Below are 24,279 nucleotides of genomic sequence, written 5' to 3'. Positions count from 1 at the left end.
GGTGGCGGCGTAGCATCGGGTGGCACCCGCGGCGGACTAACTATTGAGCACCCAATAATCATGGATTAAAATTGTAAATAAAAGTACTTAAAAATCGTGTAGAAATCATTCGTGGTGGTTTTTGCTAGGTTTAATTTAACGTAAAGAAACCGGAAACGGGTCATTGCAAACTTATAAAGAGCTATTTTTGAAATTTGGGATATAAAAAACCCAAACATGTTTTATAAAAACCGGCCAAGTGCGAGTCGGACTCGCGCATGAAGGGTTCCGTAGGTACCATTATTTATAAAACGGACAAAAAAATCATGCTTGTTGTATGGGAGCCCCCCAAAATATTTATTTAATTCTAGTTTTCAGTATTTGTTGTTATAGCGGCAACAGAAATACATCATCTGTGAAAATATCAGCTCTCTAATTATACCCTAAAAATCAGTGTGAAATTTTTAAGTTTTGAGAAAAAAATAATTTAATAAAATATTCCATAAATAGTCCCATGAACGATGTTTTCGTAACAGCGCCTAAACAATCTTTAAAGCATTTTTTTCATATGAAGGTGTGAAAAAAAGAAATTAGAGAGTATGCCATATTATTTTTAACATTTTTATCTTTTTTTTGAGATTCGTCACATTGTTATAGGACGTGGGGCAATTTTGTATGGATTGCGATCCGTCTTCTTTGAATAGCATGCAGTGACTGGTAGTGAACCTAGGCTTTGCAGATTAGAATGGCACCCTCAGTGACTTGTCCCTTCTGCCCGTGCCATCCTGGTCGTGCAGATATGTGTCGACCGAGATGGCACCCCCCGAGACGTGGTACCACTGGCGGACCGCCCTCTCCCCCCCCTTATGCTGCTACTAACTCCGTGGTTTAATATCCAATGTAAATTACAACAACGTACACGTAAATCGCGATATCGATGAAGGATTCCCCGCTGAGTTGAAGATGAAGTAAGTAAAACGGGGAAGTCCCGCAGCCCGCCATAACGATGTAGTGTTGTTAACTTTTGAACGCACGCTTAAGGCGGGAAAAAAAAAGAATTGCTTTTCAGAATTTTGATATTTGTAAAATAAAATAAATTAGGAAGTTTTTATTTTTTGTCCTTACACACTTTTGGGGCCCCCGTGGCCCGGGGGCCCCGTATAATTGATACGGCAGATACGGCGGTAGCTACGCCCCTGATGTGGGTTTAAGTTTAGCCATCTCTACAAAAATCCCCCCATTTAAAGGAAGACCTTTGTCTAGCATAGAGGACGTTTTTCTGCTGAGACGACTTAAGACTTCTTTAGACGACGAATAAAAGAGTCCAGAGTAGGTACCTACGTGAGGGAGTACACAGGAGGAATACTTAGCGGAATACTTACATAATGGGAATACATTTCAGTACATACATGGGGTGGGTACGAAGTCACTATTAAGGTAATCTGTGGTAGTATAGTAGTAGTTACTTATATTTTTCTGAAAGACGTAGGTTCCGTAAATGTCGCACTTTTTCTGCAATCAGTACCTACTTATTATAGGGAAAGTTACAAAATTCAAGAACTCTTAAAGTAAGTAAATATTCTTTCTGTTATTATAGAATCATGTTGAAGTTTCGTTTAATATAAACACACAAAACCTATTTCACATTGATCATGAACTTCAGGTAGGTACTTAGCAATTCGTTACAGGTAATATCTTATGTAAAAACAAGTTAGCAAGTATTAGCGTAATCAGTTGCAAATGATCCGTTAAGTATGATAACTTTAGTTCTCTCCGTTTTATTATACTTTCACTCGTCGGTGCCTATTATACCTACGTGCATAAGTAAATATATCAAAATATTCAGAAACGCGACCTCGCATCCGATGCTATTGCACAAATGCATTGGATGTTGCATACATGTAAATCACATGTTTGTAGTAAGAAGGTATGCAGTTGCAAAATAGGTATAAATGCTCTATACATAGGCTCTATACATACTTTGGTAGTCAGAAAAGATTCCTTTTTATTGACAAGTATAAATGTTAAGATGTTGCACATTTTTTTAACGAAATCAAAAGATTATTAGGTTGACCTGCAGTTAGGAAATCATTATAGTTTCACTGGGGGTAATATAAGTATGCAGGAAGTGCAGCTTAATTAATACCTACGTAATATTTGACATTTAATATGAAACATAATTTACTTTGTCATGCATATGTAAACGATATTTTAATGCACCACACTTCGGTTGACCCGCGGTCGTCGCATCATTATGCAGAGCGTCTACCAAAGCTATATGCAAATGTTGCCAAAATTTCCGGATGAATTTCACATAAGTTTTTGAATGTATGTATCATGCATGACGTAAGTAGAATAATATAGTTTCCTATGATTTAATCGCTATCTATTGTAAGGTCCTCTCATTTCCTGAATAAATATTTTCAAACTGGATTCTGGGGCCCGATTTTATTTAAGCAAACATACGATTCATATTCGACTGCGATCCAATCCCGACTCGATTACGATTGAAGCGTAAGTGGCATTCCGCTGTTTTTTCTTTGAAATAAACGTTTTTATCCTTTTCTTTTTTATTATCTTCCTTTAATTTTGTCTGCAAATGATTTACGATTGCAATATTATTGTAGAGCAAACTACCGTATCTAAGTATAGACCAAAATCACCAAAATAGCAAACCAATCGAATGACGTTGTAATTAGTAGCAGAATGCCCTATATGGTTAAAACTGCTATTGCGATTAAATTTTTATTCCATTTTGACATTATTAACTTAGCAGAATCGGGCCTCCGCTTATTGTAAATGATTTGATACGATACGTATCTATTCTACCTACCCATAAATATGTAATGAGTAAGTAGTGAGCGTGTTCCACAGGTCTCGGTTCTCGGACTCACACATGTTGCTTTGAGAAGTTTGAGACATTTCTTTATTGTTCGCTTTTGTATATTCTCACATCCTCAAAGGTAGATAAACATTGTATAGAATAACAAGTATTCACATATGCATATTAACAGAAGAATAAAAAACGAAAATAAAAATAAAACATGTGTGTGTGGTGGCGAGTGGCGCTGCAGGATCCGCAGGGTATGCGCATGATTGTTTAAAGTCCACCGAGGTAACCGATAAAAAGTTCTTTCAATTCAATATTTTTAAGAGCATTATATCTACTGTATCATCATAATTGTTGTCATAACACAAATGACTTCTGGTCAACAATTGTCGGCTTTTTGCAGTATCTTAACAAATAGTGGGTTGTCTTTGCCTGTACTTATTATAGTTTATAGGTAAACGGCATAGTGGCACTCGCATTGCGGTCACCTATCCGCTTGCTTAATGGTAAGCGTGCTGATTTTGCGATGTGCAGTGAATGGTGTGTGCGACATACTCATGCATGGTGTTCCTTAACTTGAGTCAGGATACAAGGAAAGAGGCGTTCTCGGTTATCGATAGCTCGGTGTCCTCAAATGCGTAGAACTGTACTCAGAATTTAGAATGTCTTGAAGCAGAAGGAAGAACTTTGCAGTTCAATAATAGAAGGAGGACCTGTGCCACTTTAAAAAAATCATGGATTTATTAAGCAAATAAAGCTCGGTACGACGATGCTTGGAGGAAAATATTTACCCAAGTCTCATAGATTTTGCTAGATCTGGCGAATTCTAGTTTTCTTAGTCTTGCTTGCTAGGTTGGATATCTAATAATGTGGTAGCCTACCACCTACCACTGGTAGGTAAAGTTCAATTTAAGATTGTAAAATCATATCGTTGATTTAAAATTGCCAAATCACCAATATATAATTCACAAGATTATGCCAAATCTAAAGAGCATAGTCATTAAAGATGGTTTACAGTTAAATAAACTCAAATCTTACAACATACTTAGGTACTTAAATTTGATAAACAAGGTCGTATTTGAAGTGAATCTTGGCTAAAAGAAGTCTGGGTTTACAATCTCCATTCAGAAAAATAAGTTTTGTCCTAGGTACCTAGGTATGTTTTTACAATGTCAGTAGGTGATGGCTCCCAGCGTGAAGGTTCTTTTACCCTCTCTACATATATTCATACTCGCCCAATAAAGCTCTGACGCCACAATAATACTCAAATTAATCAATTTATTTGATTTGTAATTGTGTGCGGTACTAGTATTTGTTATGTAAACTTACTCGTATCCGGCTACGACCTCCAGAAGGTCTTTAGGTTCTGTGTGATGAAGAGGTGCGGCGAAGCGGGTGGGTCTTCTCTGGTATTGGAAGTGAAAGTGAATGAATGTCGGAGGCTTAATTAGAGAGGAGAGCTGCGGCTGCGTTAGTCCCTCCGACACCGTCGCACTATACACCTGTGCACCGCGTACCGACACAGACGCACGCGCACCCGCTCAGCCGCACGCAAGCGCATCATCTACTTACTCCGCTCGACATTATTTCAGAGGTACGCGCTGCCTTTATCAACGCTGTCATTATTGTATTAGGAAGTGATACTATCTTATATTTTTGTTGTGAGTGTTTTTTCTACAGCTTTGACAATCATAAAGTTTCGAATATTAATGCTACCAGCAGAAAGTTCTGCCTTTTCGTAGTGAAATCGTGATAATACCGCTCCTCGAAAAATATATAGTTATTATCTTTGTATTTAATGTACCTACACCTAACATACTTAATAATATCGGAAATAATTAAATTAAATTAGCACATGATAATCTTGAACAAAAAACATTAATGGCGCCTAAAATAAGATAATAAATAATTTCCTGCTGCTTCAAGTCTAATACAGCAGGAACACTTACACACTGTTCTTCTGAAGCGGAGAAAAAAACTGAATGAAACCGCGCTTCCAAATGCAGGCACGAAATTTTACATAATAATTTTCTCCATGGCAGGTGTCTAACCAAAAGTGATTCATGTTTGCCAAACAAAAACTTGTGAAGTTACATAACAAAGTTTTCATTTTTATTTTTGTTAGACAAACTTCGTGACTAAAGCAAGTCTGTGATGAGGTGAACGAAGCGGCTCTCCGTTACCATAATAAAATGCGTCCTAAATCGACGATTTCTCGCACTGAGTAGCTCTTCACGCAAACATTTAAACTCGCTAGCAAGGGGGTCAGTGAGGCGGGTTTTGCTTTCACAAATACAACAAAATAAATTCCCCTCACGTATCGATTGTCCTCAAGCATTCATGCTCTGCATAACCAAAAGAAAGCGAACTTGCAATACGGGCTCACCCGTGACTACTTTCGTCAAAACGAGTGGTTGGTACTAGTGTCAGTTTCGCCGACTGGATGCCAATGCAGGGAACGCATAAAAAGTTCACACCTTCTCGAAAGCACCGTGTTTTTAGTAGACTCAGCCTTACCTGCACCAATTAAAAATAATTTAATGAAATTAATGCTTATTTTAAAACAGAAACCCATTTTGCTTGTACAGATGAGCCGGCACGTGTGCCTGGCGGCTGTCGCCATGATGGCTGTACTCTGCGTTGCTGATGCCCAAAGGCGTCTTGCACTACCAGACCCAAGAAGTTGTGCAAACCGTAAGTATACGACAAAACACTAGTACGGTATCGTACACTAACCCTACATAACACTTAATACTAACTATCATGAAAGTAGGGAGTAGCCTACCAATCTCGTTCTCTGAACTGTTATAGCGTGTGCCATTGTCGATTAAGCAACAAATCACGTTCGCACGTAGCAAACAGTCAATTTGGACCGTGCCATCTGAACTCGTGGTGCTATGCATACCTACCCACGCATTGAGCATGAATGAATGCGGTAGATCCAAGAGTAGTGGTAGATTCAAACAAAAAAATAATATGAAAATGGCACAGGGCTGTTAGAATAACAACAGCGTAGTTCTAAAGCTGAAAAGGAACTTCAAAGATATTTTGCCACCTTCTGCTTATAAGACATGTGCGAAGTAGGTCGCCGCATATTGCATCTCACGCACCTCTGCAACGCATTCTTGCTTACAAGTTAATTGCTACGTACACAAACCTGTTTTTTTTACTTTTTATGGTATTTTGACTTAGAAAAATGCCTTTTATCATATTCTTCTTTGATGAATACGAAGTTTACGGACCAATATTTTTATACTTAACCAGCTACCAACCAACCAGTACCAATGTTATTGTTTGTATTAAGTGTTATGAGAATAAATCGATACAAGCCTTACACCTATAGTTCACCAAGGTCTATACCTGGATATTTCTAGAAAATCGTGTGTCAAAGCTCTTAAGCGTGATGTCATCAATCGTGTTGTTACTTACGGATAACATCTACTCGTAAGTTGTTGAAGAGTTTACAAACAGGTTGCTTGCAAATGATCTAACAACGAGTTGGAAGTAGTATAGGTACTTTATGGGAGACGGACAAAGCTCCAACTTTTAACTTGAAGTATTTCGAAGATTGGAAGTCTGATCGAAAATAGTCCTGACTAAATATTCTAGATAAATCTATAGATTTAAAGTAGGTACAGGAAATTCAAATCAAATTCAATTATCTAGTAGTCATAAACTTGGCACCGTTACCTACTGTAAGGGGACAGCAGTTTGTATTTACCAAGGATTAGAGAAGTTATGAGAACAACGGCGCAATGCAATATTGAAAAAAAAAAAAATACTTCCGAGACCTTTCGAAAAAATATCAAAAGACTAATCAATGTGCATATCCATACCCTACTTAGTAGGAAAAGGAGTAACGATTAAAATCATAAGATTTAAGCGTAAATTCAAAACCACCAGTTATCCAATAGGTACCTACCTTTATGTACATACATGTATCTGCAGTGGTTTACCTTCAACGTAATGATTCTCCTTTTAAGTAAAGAGGATTCTTAAGTCGGTAGGTGCTAGGTGTTTCTAGGTCTCCAAGTACCTGATATCATCCTCAGAAATCTATAAAAGGATATGAGGAAGGTTCTGCGATCGTGAAGACATTCTTTGTTAGTTTAAGGGAAAAACCAAATAACATGTTTTTTTGGGAAAGTAGAATTTTTTGAGTCACCTTTATAGAGTACACGAACAGCTCGTCCCGATGGGAAATCAGTGAATATTTCGCAATTCAGTGCCCGCATAGTAGGCGTGGTGCGTCCCATACGATGTCATTTGGGAGCGCACTTGCAATCACAATCGAACGATGTATTCATGGCAGAATCCCTCACAAAGCGAACAAAGATTCTTTGTTAGTTTATGTTACCACATATTGCACGAATACGTCTATTAGTACCTGCCTACCTAGGTAGGTACCTACTTAAAAATATCAGGATATATTTATTTTCGTCGTCAGTTTAATTCTTAATACATATTTTCGAAACATTTCCAAAACAATCTTAATTTGAATACTAGCGTAACTTTTCTTAAGTTGTTTTTGAATAATTTTGCAATCACATAAAATGAGAAGCTAGACACGTCGGTTTCTTTCACAACTTTCTCTGCTCAGAAATGCGAAATAAATAACAATGCTCGTTTTACATGTTTTGTAGTTACACGAACATAAACAATACCTAATCATATTTAAGTTTTCTTAGAAAAGGCCCGAGAACACATGCACCTATTGACAATTACGTAACTGCACTTCCACGGGAAGTAACAACTCCTATAAAGTCATAATACAGACCTCTACCGATATGTAAGACTTTAATTTTATCTATTCACGCTCAGACATTCTCCGTTATGTAACGTGACATTCCTAAAATTAAGATATTTTACGGAAGATAGAACGGTTCCGGTACACAAGATTAAATCATACATTCGCTGAATGACTGTGTCAATAACTTCTACTAATGTGTATTTCATCTGGTAGGTAATTAAACATGTGAAATTACACATGAACTTTCTAGTTACGAAAGAATCGCTTCATTTAACGACCTGACGATGGGCTCATTTTGATTGCACACTATTGAAACGATAATGTCTCGAATCAAAGCGAGAGTTGTAATAAATTACCCCAAGCATTATCATACTTATATTTAATTTTTGTACACATTATAAGTATTAAGCTCATAAAATTGCAAATCAAGTTTCGGGGATCGAACTTAATAACAGCGTCGTGTAATGACTATTTTGTCGGCTGAATGTAGCATGGGAGGAAACAAATGTTTAATTGAACATTGATAACGACGAGTTATACCTACATATTTCGGATTACTTATATTTTCTCAGATGATAATAGAACATCTATAGAATATAATACTTCTATAGATAGATACAGCAATGGTTGTGTGAATCAGGACAACGCGCGGTGTTGTGCAAACGCAAACTTGTGAACGACAAGGCGTTTTAGATAAACACCATTTCGAAATGCTAAAGTTACTACATCTGTCGTCATCGTTTTTTCAAAAGGCTTTTGTACAAAGTTTAAGCAGCTAATTATTTAATGAGCATCTCCACTTCATGACCCCTTTAATGTATTTTTTATGTTTTACCTATCCAGGAGTACGTCACTCAACGTACCGCGACGCCCGAGGAGTTCTTCACTCGTATTTCTTCAGCTGGGAGCATGCCCCAACACGTAACCTGGAAGTGGACTGGCTTGACGCTAGAAACATTTGTCGCCGCCATTGCATGGATGCCGTGTCGCTGGAAACCCCACAGGTATTCTCAAGCATTCAATAAGAATGTATAAGTATTATCTCCCTGAAAGGATTTGGCTGTGATTATAATAATAGGTTACTGCAAGGTTAAAAAATAAGCTCTCTCTTTACCTTCTGACAATTGCAAAATAAAGTAACGTTCACATGACTGGGGCAAAGTTTAGAACAATTGCATCTACTTTATCCCAGCGAATGTAGATGAACCTTGAGATAATCATCTTCATTAACCATGTGGTCATTTAACACGAACAACTAGGTCGATCGTGATTATATGTCTCTATTCTCGCCGTGATCCATCGGCAAATTGAATAGTATAGCCGAACCGTTAGGCTAACCTCTATCTAAGGGTAATTTAATTTAGAGAAGCAATTTGTATTTCGTAATCATCGAGTTCTATGCTTCAAACTTCAAAAACGTATTTCGCAATGATGAGTCTTGAGAACAGCTCTTCAGATTAAAACGATGCGATGTAGTTAGATAGATGTTGCATGAAGCTAATGGTCACATCGTGGAATTGCCCGATTTCATCATTTTCGTAGATTGCACTATAACATAACCCAGATTTATTTAGAAATAAGGTATCTGAGTAAGCATGTAGTCATTATCTATACACATTATCCACATTAATTATTCTATTTGTCTAGCACATGGGAACCTGAGAACAAAGGAAGACATGTCTGCAATTTTGTCATAATATAATAAAAAGTAATAGGTTCTAATGTAAACATTCAACACATTGTTTTTAACAGCTCTATCTATTGTTACGGAGTTCATCCGGGTTTGTTTATCCTCAATAGAAGATTGTTACTTGCCTATGCAAGTTTTCTCTCAACACTTCCTGCCGGTCGGAAGATGGCAACGAACGCGTACTTATTTACCATGTCTATTGTTATGAAAGCATGACAAATACTCATTGCTATGTTTTCTTTGGGCTTTTACTGTAAGTACCTACGTAGATACTTATAGTTGTAGAGCTTTATTATGGATTCGTTGTTCTTAAAGAAATGTAAGTAGGTGTTTCTTGCAATTTCACGTGCGTACCCCATACCTTTAACATAGGTATAGCCTGTGTCACTTGATAGTGCAGCTTCCTGACTGTGAAATAATTTTTCGGATCGATCCTGTAGTTTTGGAGCCTTTACAGTACAAAGAAATAAACATTTATTTTTCCTTTTTATAATATTCAGTTTCCTAATAGTAGGTAGCAAATCAGATATATCGAAGTTTCTGCATTCATTGAGGTATTATACCGTGTCATCCATATTCATTAGGATAGATTGATACGATTTGTAGAGCGTTGAAGACAATGTTCGCGTGAAAGGGGTGCAACGGCCGAGTGCGTGACGTCGAGTGCGCAGGCGCTCGGTCCGGCAGCTCCAGCAAGTAGCACGTGGCACACATTCCTCCCGCAGCCGTGTTGCCCACTTCTTGTGCCGGACATACGCGACGGACGTACACTTCCCGCCGCTGACATTAACACACATGACACCATGACTTACTATCTGTACCCATACCTGTTAGCACCATTGTTTATGCAATTTATTGCAAATCCAATCACTACTGTGAATCGGTCATTGATCGCCATTGTCTGTGTTTGATCTGGGTAGATCAGTTATAAACTTGGTACCTTTTTAAAGAAATTTTCAGGCGTCTAGATCGCATCTTTTTAAATCATCAAAGTCATCAGAAGGACTTGCGCAAATGCACAATGTGGCAAAAGCGCATCGAGAAGAGGCCTATCCTACCCAAAATTAGGTCTTCTTTTTTGAAAATGTTTCGATATTTTTTTGTATTTCTTCAAGATAGCGACGGCCTACCTACTTCGGTACTTAGCTAGGTACCTACCTACCTACAGCTGTCAAATTGCATAACCATAGCTGCAATTGCATAATTACAACTTACGATCGAAAAAGAAAGTCCGTCGAATACCTGTCCGACTGATTGAACTCTCTTGAGAGGGCAAATATTTTTTTGGTGTCAAAAACCACGTCAAAAAAAAAATCATCATCATCAGCCTATCGCAGTCCACTGCTGGACATAGGCCTCTCCAAGTGCACGCCACTGAGATCGATTTTCGGCTTCTCGCATCCAGCTCTTGCCAGCCGTCTTGCGCAAGTCATCACTCCACCGTGCCTGAGGACGTCCTACACTACGTTTGCCGAGGCGTGGACTCCACTCTAGAACTCGTTTACCCCAACGGTTATCGGTTCTTCGGCTAATATGGCCAGCCCACTGCCACTTCAGCTTGCTGATTCGGTGGGCTATGTCGATGACCTTGGTTCTCTGACGGATTACCTCATTTCTGATGCGGTCCCTCAGAGAAATGCCGAGCATAGCCCTTTCCATAGCCCGCTGAGCGACTTTAAACGTTTCGGCTCTGAAGTCATGACAGGTAGGACGCACTGATTGAAGACTTTTGTCTTTAGGCACTGTGGGATCGACGATGTTAGTACTCGACGTAGCTTCCCAAATCCCAAAAAAAAATATCTGTGTTCATTTCAACTGCCTGGCTAAACAACACAGTCTGCACAGTACCTACAGTTTGTCCTGGCAGGACAGGCGGCGGTACATAGGCCTGCAGGCACAGTGAATTTTCATCATGCTGTTTTATTCCCCCGAAAATTAGCAGTCAATTTGCATTAAATCACACAATGCCTTCATAACATTATTTATATATTAAGATCGCGCAGAGCAATAACGCTGTATGGAGATAGACTGTTAATTAAATTGGCAAAAAAGGATCGTTATATAACTTTTTGTTGAAAGAAAGTTAAATTTCCCCACGTTTTCCGTAACTGAATTCGTGATTAGTTAGTAATAAGTTTAATCCGGAGAAAGTAAATGACGTTTATCGGTGTGACCTCACCAGTCTGTACGGTACTTTATCTCTTTAGTCATTATGTGATGGGTTTTTGTACTAAGTTGCGGTAGGTTGATCTCGACTTTACGACATGTTAAAATCAGCCAACATCCACGCGGCCGCACCTTTTACCATTTGTAATATACAATAAGGGCGGCCCTTAACACAGGTACCTACTTACTGTTGTTTTAAACTTTTTCGTTCTTTTTGTTTTAGGAAAATGAGTTCGTTAAACAAAGGATTGCACGCGGCAACGTCCGGTACATTTGGACCTCTGGTCGTAAATGCAACTTCGCCGGTTGCGACCGCGCTGACCTGCAGCCCCCCAACGTGAACGGCTGGTTCTGGTCGGGCTCTGGCGCTAAAGTTGGACCTACCACCCAGAGGAACACCGGTGACTGGTCCTACACTGGAGGATATGGTCAACCTCAGCCTGACAACCGTGAAGCCGCCCAGGTTAGACAATATTGATAACCATTTATATATTTAGTTAACCTAAATAAGATATAATTATAAATGAAGTATAAAAAAGGCACCCTAATCAAAAATGCCATGTTCTTATGGTTTTCTGTAGAGAGAGGAGGTCCATAGAGACGAAGTTTATAAAATTTGAGGGCTTTCTTTAAAAATAAAAAAGTATCGAGTTCATTGGCCGAGAAACCTCAGAGAAATCGCGGTACTGACATAAAACCTTAACGACGCTAAGATTTTATTTATGTATTTTTAAGAAAAATGCAGGCGAATTGGTCTCCTACTTATGTATTATAATATGCATAATATTACATTATGTATAATATGACATTCTAACCTTGTACAGGGTAACGACGAATCGTGCCTGGCGATCCTGAACAACTTCTACAACGACGGCATCAAGTGGCACGACGTGGCCTGCCACCACGTCAAGCCGTTCGTCTGCGAGGACAGCGACGAGCTGCTCAACTTCGTGCGCTCGCGCAACCCTGGCCTCCGCCTATGAAACTCCAATCGTATTGCACTCTCGCCTTCTAAATCTTTAGATGGCTGACATTGTACAAAACCAAGTGTCTATCTATTATTAAGTTATTTATTAAATTAACAAATTGTTCACAATTTGGATATTTTACTCAATCGTAGCCATAATTTACATCCTCAATACTACAGAGTGAAATAAAGTGAAACAAAATGGTCGTAAAAGAAGCTACAAGTATCTTAGAGAAACCTACTTCAACAGCTCTAAGCTATAAGGAAAAAACATTTCAAAAATTACCGTGTTTTTGGTAATCAAGACAGACACCTAAAACTTACGACACCCGTTCTTCCGTCGGGGGTTAAAAATATTAAGATCCTAATTCTTAATATCGACTTCATTAAATGCGCATTTAGACTTAGGCAATGCCTCTCAATGGCGCTATAGTTGTCGGTTTTCAATTTCGTCAGTCATCCCTCGATACCACACACTACTATTATTTCACTCTCAGTAGATATAAAAAATGTAAAAAGTATTATTTTGCACGAATAGGATTAACTCTTTAAGTGTTAGATTTAATAAAAAAAACAAATACAATGTCAATGGTTTTATTTAATTCAACCAATAGGTACTGATAATTGTAACACAAGTATTTCAATCCTCATATTATTTTAATACTCAATTTACAAACAAAAACTTAATCTTACAGGACACTTGAAACAGTAAATTAAAAGGTAAAACGGTCAAAAATGTTAAGAAGTACAAAGCTAAAATAACACATACACACAACATCGCAGAATACAACTTGATACATAACACAATACATCACTCGATATATTTCATAGTAAATTCACAATTAACAAAACACATGATTTAAAAATTAACTGTTAACTTTCATGAACATAAATACATTTTGTAAACGCAAATAAGAACTTATAAAAAGGCTTCAGCGGCCATCAGTTTATGCTCGTTTCCAAGCTTTTTGTGGTAAGTATATTACATGAGTAAAAAATATTCAACCCATCGAGCCCGAACCGATTGTTCGCAGCTGTCAAAGGAACTAAAAGCCCCATAGAGCTGAGTCACTTTGATCCTAGCTATCCATAACTTTGGCCCAAGTTGAGAAAGTAATTAAGCTCGTAACACTTCATTCCTATTGCTTATTTCTACAGTTTCTTCGCTATCCGCAAGTTGCTGTTTATTCAAATATTATTGCTGCCGGAAATAAGACTGGTTACGAATTGTTTGTATGGTCGCGACATGGCTGTCAGTAGTTAGGACCAAAGTTATGCCCTAGGATCAAAGGTCTAATCTGTACGGTTTTAGCACAACGTATGCTTGCTTGAGGCAGGTTTCTTGGAGATTATTACTAGTAAGATCACCCAAGGGATTTGGGCTTACTTGTCCCACACATTGATGATAAGTTATAGTTTGGCTCTAAAACTTGCTGCCTAACTACCAGCAACTTTGCTGAAGTACTTTTTTGCTATCTAAGAATTATTATATCTTTGGAAAACCTACTTACCTTAACATGACTTAGGGGATCCAAATGGTAAAAATGGCATAACAAACACGTCTTAAAACTTTAAAACGGGATCATTACCATAGTTTTCAAAATCCTTACGCAGTGCTCGAAACTAACCGAGCACTATGCGCACTTATTGCACCCTCTTGTATATAAAATTGGTTTCTGGGAAGCGACTCGAAACATTATATTTACAATATGTATTTATAAAAGGATCAAATAAAAAAATGTATTTTTACAGGGATCAAATAACCCAGATTCCTGCCATGTCATAACGCAATAAAACATTTCGTCACACATTAAACTCGGGACTATATGCGCTATGTGTTACCTAATCACAGTTACTATTGGAATCAAACATCAGTAAACACGCAATCTTTTCAAAAAAACGTGTGAAAATCAGTGATTGTAGAACTGTCTACAGTGATAGGCAGCTTTATAAGGCAGTTTTTTTACCCTACTGAACTAATTTAATTCCTTGACTAATAAATGAACAAAAGAAGAGTGAATTATTACTGCAATCCTGACTGACTGAAAATCATATGCTCATTTAATTAGAGGTACATTGAACAAGTCTTATGTGAGTCTGTTTCCTACCAACTTCAATAAACATTTACTGGGAGCACAGAATAAATAAGTAGTGCAAGGGTGCAAATCTGGCGTGCAAATCTTTACCCCAGAAAAAAATCTGAGTATAAGTTCAAATTCATAAATGTTAAAACAACTATCACTTAATATGAAAGCATGTCAATTCTCCCTAACATAACTACAAACACAGCCTAATATTTTTAAATTATTTCATTCAGTCAATAATATTTAAGGCAATTCAATAAGACACAAATATTTAAATAACTATGACCTAAATTAACTAACACTTACCAATAAGCAAAACTTATTTTGCCATCACAAAATATAATTAAAGATAGCATCAGTTCATTCTGTTTCATAACAATTAGTTCGAGTCAAGACTATCATCTAATCACATTTTGCAATAACTTCCATAATTTTGTAAGATCTAGCTATTTCGATTTTTATTTTCAAGTGATCCACACGAATGTGCGAATCAGTTAAATTACCATACTACAAAAAACACAAACTTCAAAAGTAAAATACAGATTACCCAAACATTACTGGGAAAGTCAAAAAAATACATAAAATAGTAACTAATTTTACATTATAAAAAAATCATAAAAAAGGCCTGTGCCCATCGGTGAGACAATACATAGGTTGGGGACAATGTACTGACCTAAAATAAAACTGCATCTTTTGGTGTGACAAGGTCCTAGGAAGGCGAGAGCTGACGTCACGGCGGCGAGTGAGAGCATGCGCTAGGAAGGCAGGCAGCTGACGTCATCGAGTATGGCGGCGAGCAGCGGCTTGTCGCGCAGCGCGGCGGCGAGGTCGGCGCGGTCCCAGTGCAGGCGCAGGCGGCGGCCGCGGGCCGGGCCTGTGCCCGCCACGCGTAGTGCCCCCCGCGCCTCCAGCAACGTGCACGCCGCGCACATCTCGCACAGGTCCAGTGGCGCCAAGTTCCGTGCCGCCGCCACCCTGCAACACACAAGCCATACACACAACTCAATTTTGTGGCTGAAGCCGAACTTCAACGAAGTAAACGTCAGTTTCGTTAAAACAAACTGTCTACTATGAATTTTACGTTCGAATTTTACGTTTCGTTTTCAAAGTAAACAGTTAATTTTATAAGATCGGACTTTTTTTTGTCGGTGGACTTTGGCTAAAATTGGAACCGAGTGTTCGAAACATCCTTATGGATAAACAACAGTTACGGAACTATACAGGATTGTGATAGGATAAGAGGTACAATACTACTTACTTTTTGTAAACATCATGCAGTTTCCCCATGACAATTTCTTTCACCTTCCCTTTGGTCAGCATTAACATTATAGTACAAAGTATTAGCTTTTGTTGCAACGGGAACCCATCGTCGGCGTCTGACTCTATCTTCTTAGATCCTCCGTACACGTCGTTCAGTACTTCTAGTACTTGTTTAAGCTCCACGGTTACCGTAGAATCTTTCATCATATGGTCAACAGATTGATTATCCGAGAATTTCGTTCTTTTCGCAAGGTCTATAACCCTGCGGCCTATGTCTAAAGCTCTCCTCATGTCACCAGATATTGCTGAGATTTTTGCTGAAACGAAGAATAGGCATGTGAACATACTAACACTACAAAAATTATGTATCTTTGTATATAGAATTATTAGTAAAAAATTATTACCTGCAAGCATTTGCAATGCGACGGGCGAAAATACATTGGTTTTATCTTCATTGGCTAGTACATTGGTAAATATGTTGATGATCTGTTGCTTGGTGTATGGCGCGAAATGCAGCGTTTGCGGTCGCAGCGAGCAGCGCGCCTGCAGCCGCGGCAGCGCGCGCTGCGTGAGGTCCAGCGCGTTCGCGACGCCCACCAGCACCACGCGGGACGATGCCATCGCCGGCCACTCGAATATCGTATACAGGACCGACTGCCGCTTGCTGTCCAGCTGGTCTATCTCATCTAGGACTAAAAGTCTGAAAAAAAAATGCTCATCATAAGAGATACTACCACTATTCAATCTAGTCTGTACGTAGCTATAATAATATGCCGATAGCAAAAAGATAACGAAGACATATACATGAAGTTGTGAAGTTTAAAATGTATACTACTTACGTCATTTTATGTTTCTTTTTCAGATATTTTTCAATGGCTCTAAAACAAGCTTTCTCGGTAGATCCAGACGTGGGCAACTGAAGTTCCTTACAGATCCTGCTATAAATACTAGCAGCTGATTTCATCATCGTGCAGTTAATGTATACTTGTTTGTATCCTTCCTTGAACTGTAACCAATGTTTAAATATATTAATGAAATGCTCAGTAACTAATACGAAAATGTTCATACAGTTTTAAATAAGCTTTGAAACAACGAGAAGTATTTTTACTAAAGTTCGGCCATTCAGAGAATGCGTTCCTGACACGTCGCGATTGAACTGACGACGTAACTTTGCAATGGCGTTGCAGTTACGATAAAAATATTTTTGCTGGTTGTTTACCGTTTTAACAATTGAGGAGCATTAAAACAACATTATTATATCAATAATCAATGTAGTTACGTCGTCAGTTCAATCGCGACGTGTCAGGAACGCATTCTCTGAATGGCCGAACTATAATAAGTATAAATCCTCAATTAGGTAATAAAAATCTAAGATAAACTACTGAGTACTTCATCATCCATACCTTGGGTAAGTTCAGTATGTATGATAAGCTAGCAGTTTTCCCTGTGCCCGGTTGTCCTGATATATAAAGAGATCCAGACTGTTCCTTTTCCAAGTTTTCACTCAAGAAGTTATCTAACCATTCAATTTCATTCTCTCGACTTGTTAGTGGTTTCAAAACTTCCTTTTCGCTGAAATACAGAGGGTGACTTTAGAAACATGACAAATATTTCAAAAATTTGTTGGCAAAAACTTAAGAGTATAATATAGTCCCCTATAAACTCTCTTATGTGATCCCTCTACTTTCAACCATATGTAATCCCTTATCTTATCCCCCTATGAACGAATTAATCAGTCCTAACGACAATCTGCATGATAGACAATAGTCATTAGAAATGGATAAGTTGCCATTAGGTATTTACCTTATTTCCACAGTAGAAACTTTTTTCACCGGGCTATCTTTTCTTGTAATTTTTTCAGGAGAGCAATCTGAAAAAAAGGGTTATGAATTCCAATCATAACAAGGCTTGAACGTTAATATCTGATAATCATCATCTGTGATGATTGCCGCAGTGTAATTTTAAACAATGAGGAAATTGAAACGGTCCAGGCTACCACTTTTCTAGGAATAACTGTATACTCCAAAATTCAATGGGGTGAGCATATAACTGGCCTCACGAATAGACTAAGCTCTGCTGCGTACGCTGTCAGAAAGGTAAGAGCTCTCACCGATGTAGCCACGGCGCGTTTAGTGTACTTCAGTTATTTCCACAGTGTTATGTCCTACGGAATTCTTATGTGGAGCAATGCTGCCGACATAGAAAATGCCTTCGTGTTACAGAAGCGCGCTATCCGTGCTATATACCGACTAATTACTAGAGTCTCCCTAAGGGAGAGGTTTAAGGATATTGGTGTTCTGATTGTGGCGTATCAATATATTTATGCCAATATAATATATGTAAGTCAAAACATAGAGTTATTTAGTAAAAAGAGTGACGTGCACAATTTCAACACTAGAAATAAACATAAATTAACCGCATCCAACTATCGATTGCATAAAGTGCACGGTTCGTTCGTGGGCCTTTGTATACGCATTTATAATAGAATCCCAGTTCATTTGCTAGAACTAACGGACAGTTCTTTTAAAATCAAAATTAAGGATACCTATTCTGATTAAAAAGGCTTATTATAACATTAATGATTATTTCACAGATACACGCAGATGGCAGCTCTGAAGTGGACAAGTGTTTTTGTATATATATTTTTTGTGACTATAATTTGAAACGATATTGAATTGTATAATTGTAATTTAATTATAATTAAATTGTAATAGACAGCTGTGTTGCTGGGAAGTTTGTTCTTCACCACTTCTTCTTCCCAGCCATAACACTAGGAAGTGGTGAAAGGGGGGAGTTTTGGGGGTGCTGTCCGTTTGTATTATTTGACGTGAAAAGGTGCTAAAAACTAGCCTATTTTCAATAAACGTTTTTGACTTTGACTTTGATTGCTGTAACATCTTACCTTCATCGTTATTTTTCTTTAAGTCATGTTCTATATGCCTTTTCAATTTTCTGTCGCTACTTTTCCTAATGTTAAGTGTATCCTTATTTTCGTTTGTTACGTCATCATCATCTACGTACACCTTCTTACGAGGCCGGAATTTAATCGTCGCTTGTACTCCAGCCATCTGGAAGAAAACGAGGATACAAATTAAATAGGCATATTTTATAGGTATGTATGTTTAACGAAATATATTTGAAATTTATATACCTCTGATGGCCTGCTCTCTATCCTTTTAAATAGATTCATGGAAAAATACCATACGGATTTAAGAAAGAAATAAAAAACTTTAGTCTTGGGATCTTACGTTTATTTTACAAATTAAAATACATTCCCAACACACCTTTTGAGTTTTACAAAACACATTATTATTATCTTGATTTATTATCTTATTATCTCTTCTGCTTCCACACAATTAATTCAAGTTGAAACTCATATTATGTAATATATTAATATTTGTATTGACAAACAAATCTCAATGACTTTAGAGTGGTTTTTATTTAGCGGATTTTCAGCGCAGAAACACCCAATTTGTAAAGATTTAGGCCAAATCGAGCCTATACGCGAGCACAATGTGTTGTGAAAACGCTCTTACATTCGAAATGGCTCATAGGTACGCAAAGTAGGTCAATATAGGGATGATCAATGAATCAAATCACCTTAGCCATTTTAGAAGCTAGTCTCCCAGGTTAAAGTACAACCTGAATAATTAATAATAAAAAGCATATGGGTACTGATTAGACATTGGTTAACAATATCATAGGAATCCTGGTAGGAAAATATATAATTCCCATAAGTTTCATTTCGTTAACTTTGAATATGCAGACAAGTACCCATTAAAAGTTAAAATTACAATAATATCTTTATGGTGATGGCTAAAATTAAATTTCTAGTATATTATTACTTCCAGCGCTATTTCGGCACAACACTCAACCTAGTTCCAGACTGAAGTTCACACATTTTTTTTAATGGAGGGCCACTAAGTTTTTTACATTAAATAATTTATAGTACTAGGCAAACAAGGTGATTAATTATTATAGAACCAAAAGTATAATAAAACTTAAACATACAATTCATCAGATCACATGCAATATAAAAATATTAGGTATCTTGAATTTACAAATATAAATTACTATTGATGTTATGTACAAAATTAATAATAAAAACAATTTTTCAAACTCTATACAGTCTTTCTTAGAATAATTCAATCAAATGTCTGTAAACAGAAAAGTAAATTCAATTTAACGATTTAACCATTGTAATGCAAATAATAATAACACAACACAGTATGTCCTTTAATTAAAAATATATTTAAAAACAGTTCCAGATTAGCAGAATCCAGTTTTGAATAACTTAAATCTGAAGATTTGCAATGGAACTTCACACTTACTGTTGTTATTATAGTTTATATTTATAGAGATAGTGCAAAATTAGAGTGTTATTAGCCAAAATATAGTATTCTCACAAAATAATGTACTATCAACGTAAGATATATAGTTACAAATTAAGTAAATAATTGAAATAAATCGAGTAATTAAAGAAATATCACACAACAGAACATGTTTAGGGATTCCAGTCCCAAATAAATAGTATTTATTCACAGACATGACATAGTTTAATCCAAAAGTTACTGTTTGTCTTTATTATTAAAATCGTTTTGAGTTTGATGTGCCATGTTAGTTGACATACTGTTAAATATATCCATCTGTCGTTGAGCCTCCAGCCAAGCTTTTATTTCTATTTGACGCCTTAATAACACTTGGTGGGGGATCAGTTGTGGTCGCGTTTGTGACATATTATGATAATCGGAAGCAGCATTCATAGGAGTTATTTTCTGATTTGCTGCTAAAGAAGGTCTTATTCCTGGTAATTTTCCTGCAGAGGGCATTGGTTTCAGTCCAGGTTTGGAAGTCCCTGGTGACGCCTTCGCTATATCATTACTTGCAGAATTCAAATTCGAAAATTGTGTACTTGTGATCTGGTTTGACTGATTAATATTTTGCTCTGGAGCTGAACTACCGCCTTGTTTTTCTTCTGCTATTACTAATTTTGGAGAGGAACTAGGCGAACGTGTTTGTGACCTAGGAGAAGGTTGAGCTGTACTGGGAGACATATGAGGTGCAATTTGAAAACCTGGACTTGAAACATTTGAACCTCCAGTGTTAGTTGGTTTTATTGGATTTGATTTGGTGCTACCCATATCTTGTCTGTTATTTATCTGAGAGCCAGCTGCACCGCCTTTGTCCAATTTTAACTGATTTATGTTTGATGTTGAAGGAATTCTTAAAGGACTAACGCCTGATGTCATTGGTCTATTTGTAATACTATTAGGAAAAACATTGCTTGTTGGCATACTCAAAGGCAGGCCTTTTGTCGGAAGATTTTGTTTCTTAGCCAAATTATCTATTGACTGCATGGTTTCAAATTGTTTATGAAAGGTTTGTTGCTGTGCTAGCTGATTTTGGATATTGTGAGGAGTGGATAAATCTAGTGCAGCACTTGGCTTATTCTCCACAGTAGGCATATTATTGGTACTTGACTTATTGAGCGGATTGCTAGCTTTGTTCGCAGCATTGATAGATTTTGGAGTAGCCGGCACAAGTTTAGGAACCTGTGCTTTGTTTTTAGGGAGCTTGGATTTTTTGTCCGATGATAGGCTCTGTAATTGTTGCTCAAATGTCTGCTGGAAAGTAATTGGAACTGAAAAATTTCCACTCTGTTTTGGTAACTTTGCATCAGCAATAGGCTTTAGGTTAGGCACTGGACCTTTAGCAGAGCTTTCTGATGTTTTAGTTGGAGGTTTGGATTGTGCTGGACTATCAGTTTTACTCGGTTGGTTTGACTTCATTTCATTATCTGGTTTTTGTTGCTTTTTGGGGTCTGTATCAGGTAACTTCAATATTTCAATATAGTTATGTACTGGTGGACTTGGAACTTTGTAGGAAGTATTACTAGCACTAGCCAAATTCTTATTTATCATACTCTTTTTGGGGTCAGGAATTACAGTTTCTCCAGGGTTTCTAGACTCCAATTTTTGATCTGTTAGTGTAATAGACAGGGATGACGGTATATTAATTTTGCAGGAATCAAATAACGATTTTAATGGGTCTCCAGAGGGCTGTGTTCCCATGATTGGAGAACCGAGTGAGGATTTAACCTGTGATAATATTTTACTCCTATCTATAGTAGGATCACTATTATTGGCCAGTAGGTCCATTCTTACTTTGTTAACAGGTTGGCTTTTGTTTTGTGATGACATTGGTACACTAGGTTTTAAATCAGGTATCTTTTTAACTGGAGGTTTAGGTACTTCTTGTGGCTTAGAGTTTAAGGTTGGTTCAGGCTTTGGCATTTGCAGCTTAAGTGGAGATATTGTCTTCCGAGTAGCTGACTGCTGCTGCACATTGGAAGGAATCTCATTAGGTGGTTTGCGTTTAGGAGATGATATATTTTGTGGAACAGAGACTGGTCTTTTGACTCCTGGACTTTCTGGCTGCTTTGCACTAGTCATTATCTGTTTACTTTCTTTAGGGGGAACAGCTATTGATGGAGTTAGGGTTGGTGTAACTGGTACTTGTGAATTTTTAGAAGAAACTTCACCTTCTTTTCCCCTTGTATCCATACTTTTATTATTTTGACTGGAGGTTAAATTTGAAACGCTAGGATTACTACCAACAACATTTGTAATCTTTGCCTTTTCAAGTTCAATTTTCAATTTCTTCAGCTCTGGTGTATGTGTGGCTGTCTGGTTTTTTCTTTTTGAAGATTCTCCTACCTTATCTTCTACTTTTGGAGAAATCAATTGATTTTTAGGTAAGGTATCATTAGGAACAGTTTGTTCATCAGAAGATTTAACAGGGGATGATTTGAGTGGCAGCATACTTTTAGCAGTAAGTTCAAAAGAATTCAGGAATTGAGATTTTTCCACTTCATCATCATTTTTCTTACCAGATGTTTCACTATTTTTGTCAACATTTTTATTTTCAGTGTCCTTACTTTGTTTCCCTGATTTTTCATTTTTCTTAGATGTATCAGTTGCATGACTTAAAGCATCATCAGGCATGGGACTATCAGTCCCTGAAGAAGCTTCAGATCCTTGATCATTCAAATGTGGGGCTGGGCTGCTTACATTGGTGTCTTCTGTTGAAGCAGGACTAGACTTCCTATCTCTCAAATGACAAGATGCTGGCCCCTTTCGATTGATTTCAAACAGCCTATTTCTAATAGCAACATAATCTATGATTTGGTAGAAAAAACGCATGGGCTCATTTCTTTTCCAATTGTATATGTATGCTATGTCCATCAAAGTGTAATAATCTGGTAAAGGAACTCTTTTGTACAAAATATCAATGGCAAATTGTGTACTGTCAATATCAAATTTCATACTTAAAAATTTCTTCAAATGGCTAATATTGACCACAGCAGGGCATTGCAAAAACCTTCTCGGTGCTGCAGATACAGGTTGAGGCTCATTACTGTCAGATGATTTGCTAGATATGCTATCAGTGTCAGTTGCATCAGCGTATTCCAAAGAGAAGGATATAACATCTTCAGGGCTGAATATTATTCTTTCAGTGTCTTCACCTCTTTGTTCAGGAGTGGCAGATGCAGCAGGTCCAGGTCGTGAAGAATAAAACTGCTGACGTCTTTCCATTTCCCTTTGAAATAGTCCAGGTACAAGTTTGTACACAATATCCTGAAGGGCTTTATCTAATTTAATGTTAGGCTTTGCTGAATTAATCATCATCTCACAAACAGGGCAATAACTCTTCGCACGCAAGTGTTTGATGATACAGCTTCGACAAAAGGAATGTAAACATTCCACAATAGTTGTTGCATCGATGTAGTAGCCTCTACATAGAGGACATGTTATGTGTTCGTTGACTTCACCTAGCAATGTTCTCTGAGGCACAACTGCAGTATTGTTCTGCTCTGCCATTTTTACAACTTTTTTATCCGGTTGCTTATTAGACGTAACCATTTTCAGGCTCCACCGTTACTTTAATATTAATTTATGAGCACACGTAGCTGTTAACCGTTCAGCTAATGAACAGAACATTATTTAATGTTTACGAGTAAATATCACTACCGCACAATGTTCACGACACTTTTAATATTCGAATTACTCATTTCATTACAACAATCAATAAAAAATGCGAGCAAAGCTTTGCTCTTAAAGTGGAAGACCTATCTTCGTCGCATCGCATACAAATGTCGCCATGAAAATCCATAATGTTGGTAACATTGCTTTATTTACCATTGAATTTCAATTTAGTGTTTAAAATATAAGAGAACAAGCTTGTTGTATAGTGTTTACGTGTGTCTGAAAATACTTACCGTGTGGGTATCTAGGAAGAAGAAATCTTGTCACTGAAATAGTATTTATTTTATTGAAAAAACTTTTGGCGCGAATATTATGGGTTCACCGTGGACAAATGTCATAACTTTTTTTTTATAGGTTTCATAATGTTGGTAAAGAAAGTTATTCCTTTTTTTTTAAACACTTTACATACGCGGCTTTTAGGTGAAATAGGACGATAGTAAGCAGGACACATTGACATATATTCTAGCGATAGACAAGAACATCCATACAAATAATTTACCCGCTATGT

General features: G+C 37.4%; 2 protein-coding genes across 2 annotated transcripts; one reads left to right on the top strand and one right to left on the bottom strand.

Moving 5' to 3' along the window:
- Positions 1–4,259: 4,259 nt before the first annotated feature.
- Positions 4,260–12,965, top strand: LOC124645910. The gene is made up of 5 exons (XM_047185890.1): positions 4,260–4,403; positions 5,398–5,503; positions 8,403–8,563; positions 11,639–11,878; positions 12,240–12,965. Exons 2-5 carry the CDS (start codon positions 5,398–5,400, stop codon positions 12,396–12,398), a joined length of 666 nt encoding a protein of 221 aa, XP_047041846.1. The 5' UTR covers positions 4,260–4,403; the 3' UTR covers positions 12,399–12,965.
- Positions 12,961–23,912, bottom strand: LOC124645739 (polycomb group protein Psc-like). The gene is made up of 9 exons (XM_047185615.1): positions 20,299–23,912; positions 18,878–18,899; positions 18,629–18,794; positions 17,530–17,596; positions 17,130–17,298; positions 16,566–16,732; positions 16,131–16,426; positions 15,725–16,043; positions 12,961–15,441 (listed from the first exon to the last, which is right to left on the bottom strand). The coding sequence occupies exons 1-9, from the start codon at positions 23,646–23,648 to the stop codon at positions 15,222–15,224; spliced, it is 4,776 nt and encodes a 1,591-aa protein (XP_047041571.1). The 5' UTR covers positions 23,649–23,912; the 3' UTR covers positions 12,961–15,221.
- Between the last annotated feature and the right edge of the window lie 367 nt (positions 23,913–24,279).

This window comes from Helicoverpa zea, chromosome 3 (assembly GCF_022581195.2).
Source record: "Helicoverpa zea isolate HzStark_Cry1AcR chromosome 3, ilHelZeax1.1, whole genome shotgun sequence".
Taxonomy (NCBI): domain Eukaryota; kingdom Metazoa; phylum Arthropoda; class Insecta; order Lepidoptera; family Noctuidae; genus Helicoverpa; species Helicoverpa zea.
This window is presented reverse-complemented; position numbering and strand designations above follow the sequence as displayed.

What these genes read in the sequence shown, in the direction of transcription:
- LOC124645739 (XM_047185615.1), bottom strand. Translation starts at nt 23,648, where the DNA reads ATGGTTACGTCTAATAAGCAACCGGATAAAAAAGTTGTAAAAATGGCA. An exon ending in TAGAGAGCAGGCCATCAGAG is followed by an intron (nt 18,795 to 18,877) that starts GTATATAAATTT and finishes GTTTTCTTCCAG; the next exon opens with ATGGCTGGAGTACAAGCGAC. An exon ending in CGCATTGCAAATGCTTGCAG is followed by an intron (nt 16,044 to 16,130) that starts GTAATAATTTTT and finishes TCTTCGTTTCAG; the next exon opens with CAAAAATCTCAGCAATATCT.
- LOC124645910 (XM_047185890.1), top strand. Translation starts at nt 5,398, where the DNA reads ATGAGCCGGCACGTGTGCCTGGCGGCTGTCGCCATGATGGCTGTACTC. An exon ending in CCCAAGAAGTTGTGCAAACC is followed by an intron (nt 5,504 to 8,402) that starts GTAAGTATACGA and finishes TTACCTATCCAG; the next exon opens with GAGTACGTCACTCAACGTAC. An exon ending in ACAACCGTGAAGCCGCCCAG is followed by an intron (nt 11,879 to 12,239) that starts GTTAGACAATAT and finishes AACCTTGTACAG; the next exon opens with GGTAACGACGAATCGTGCCT.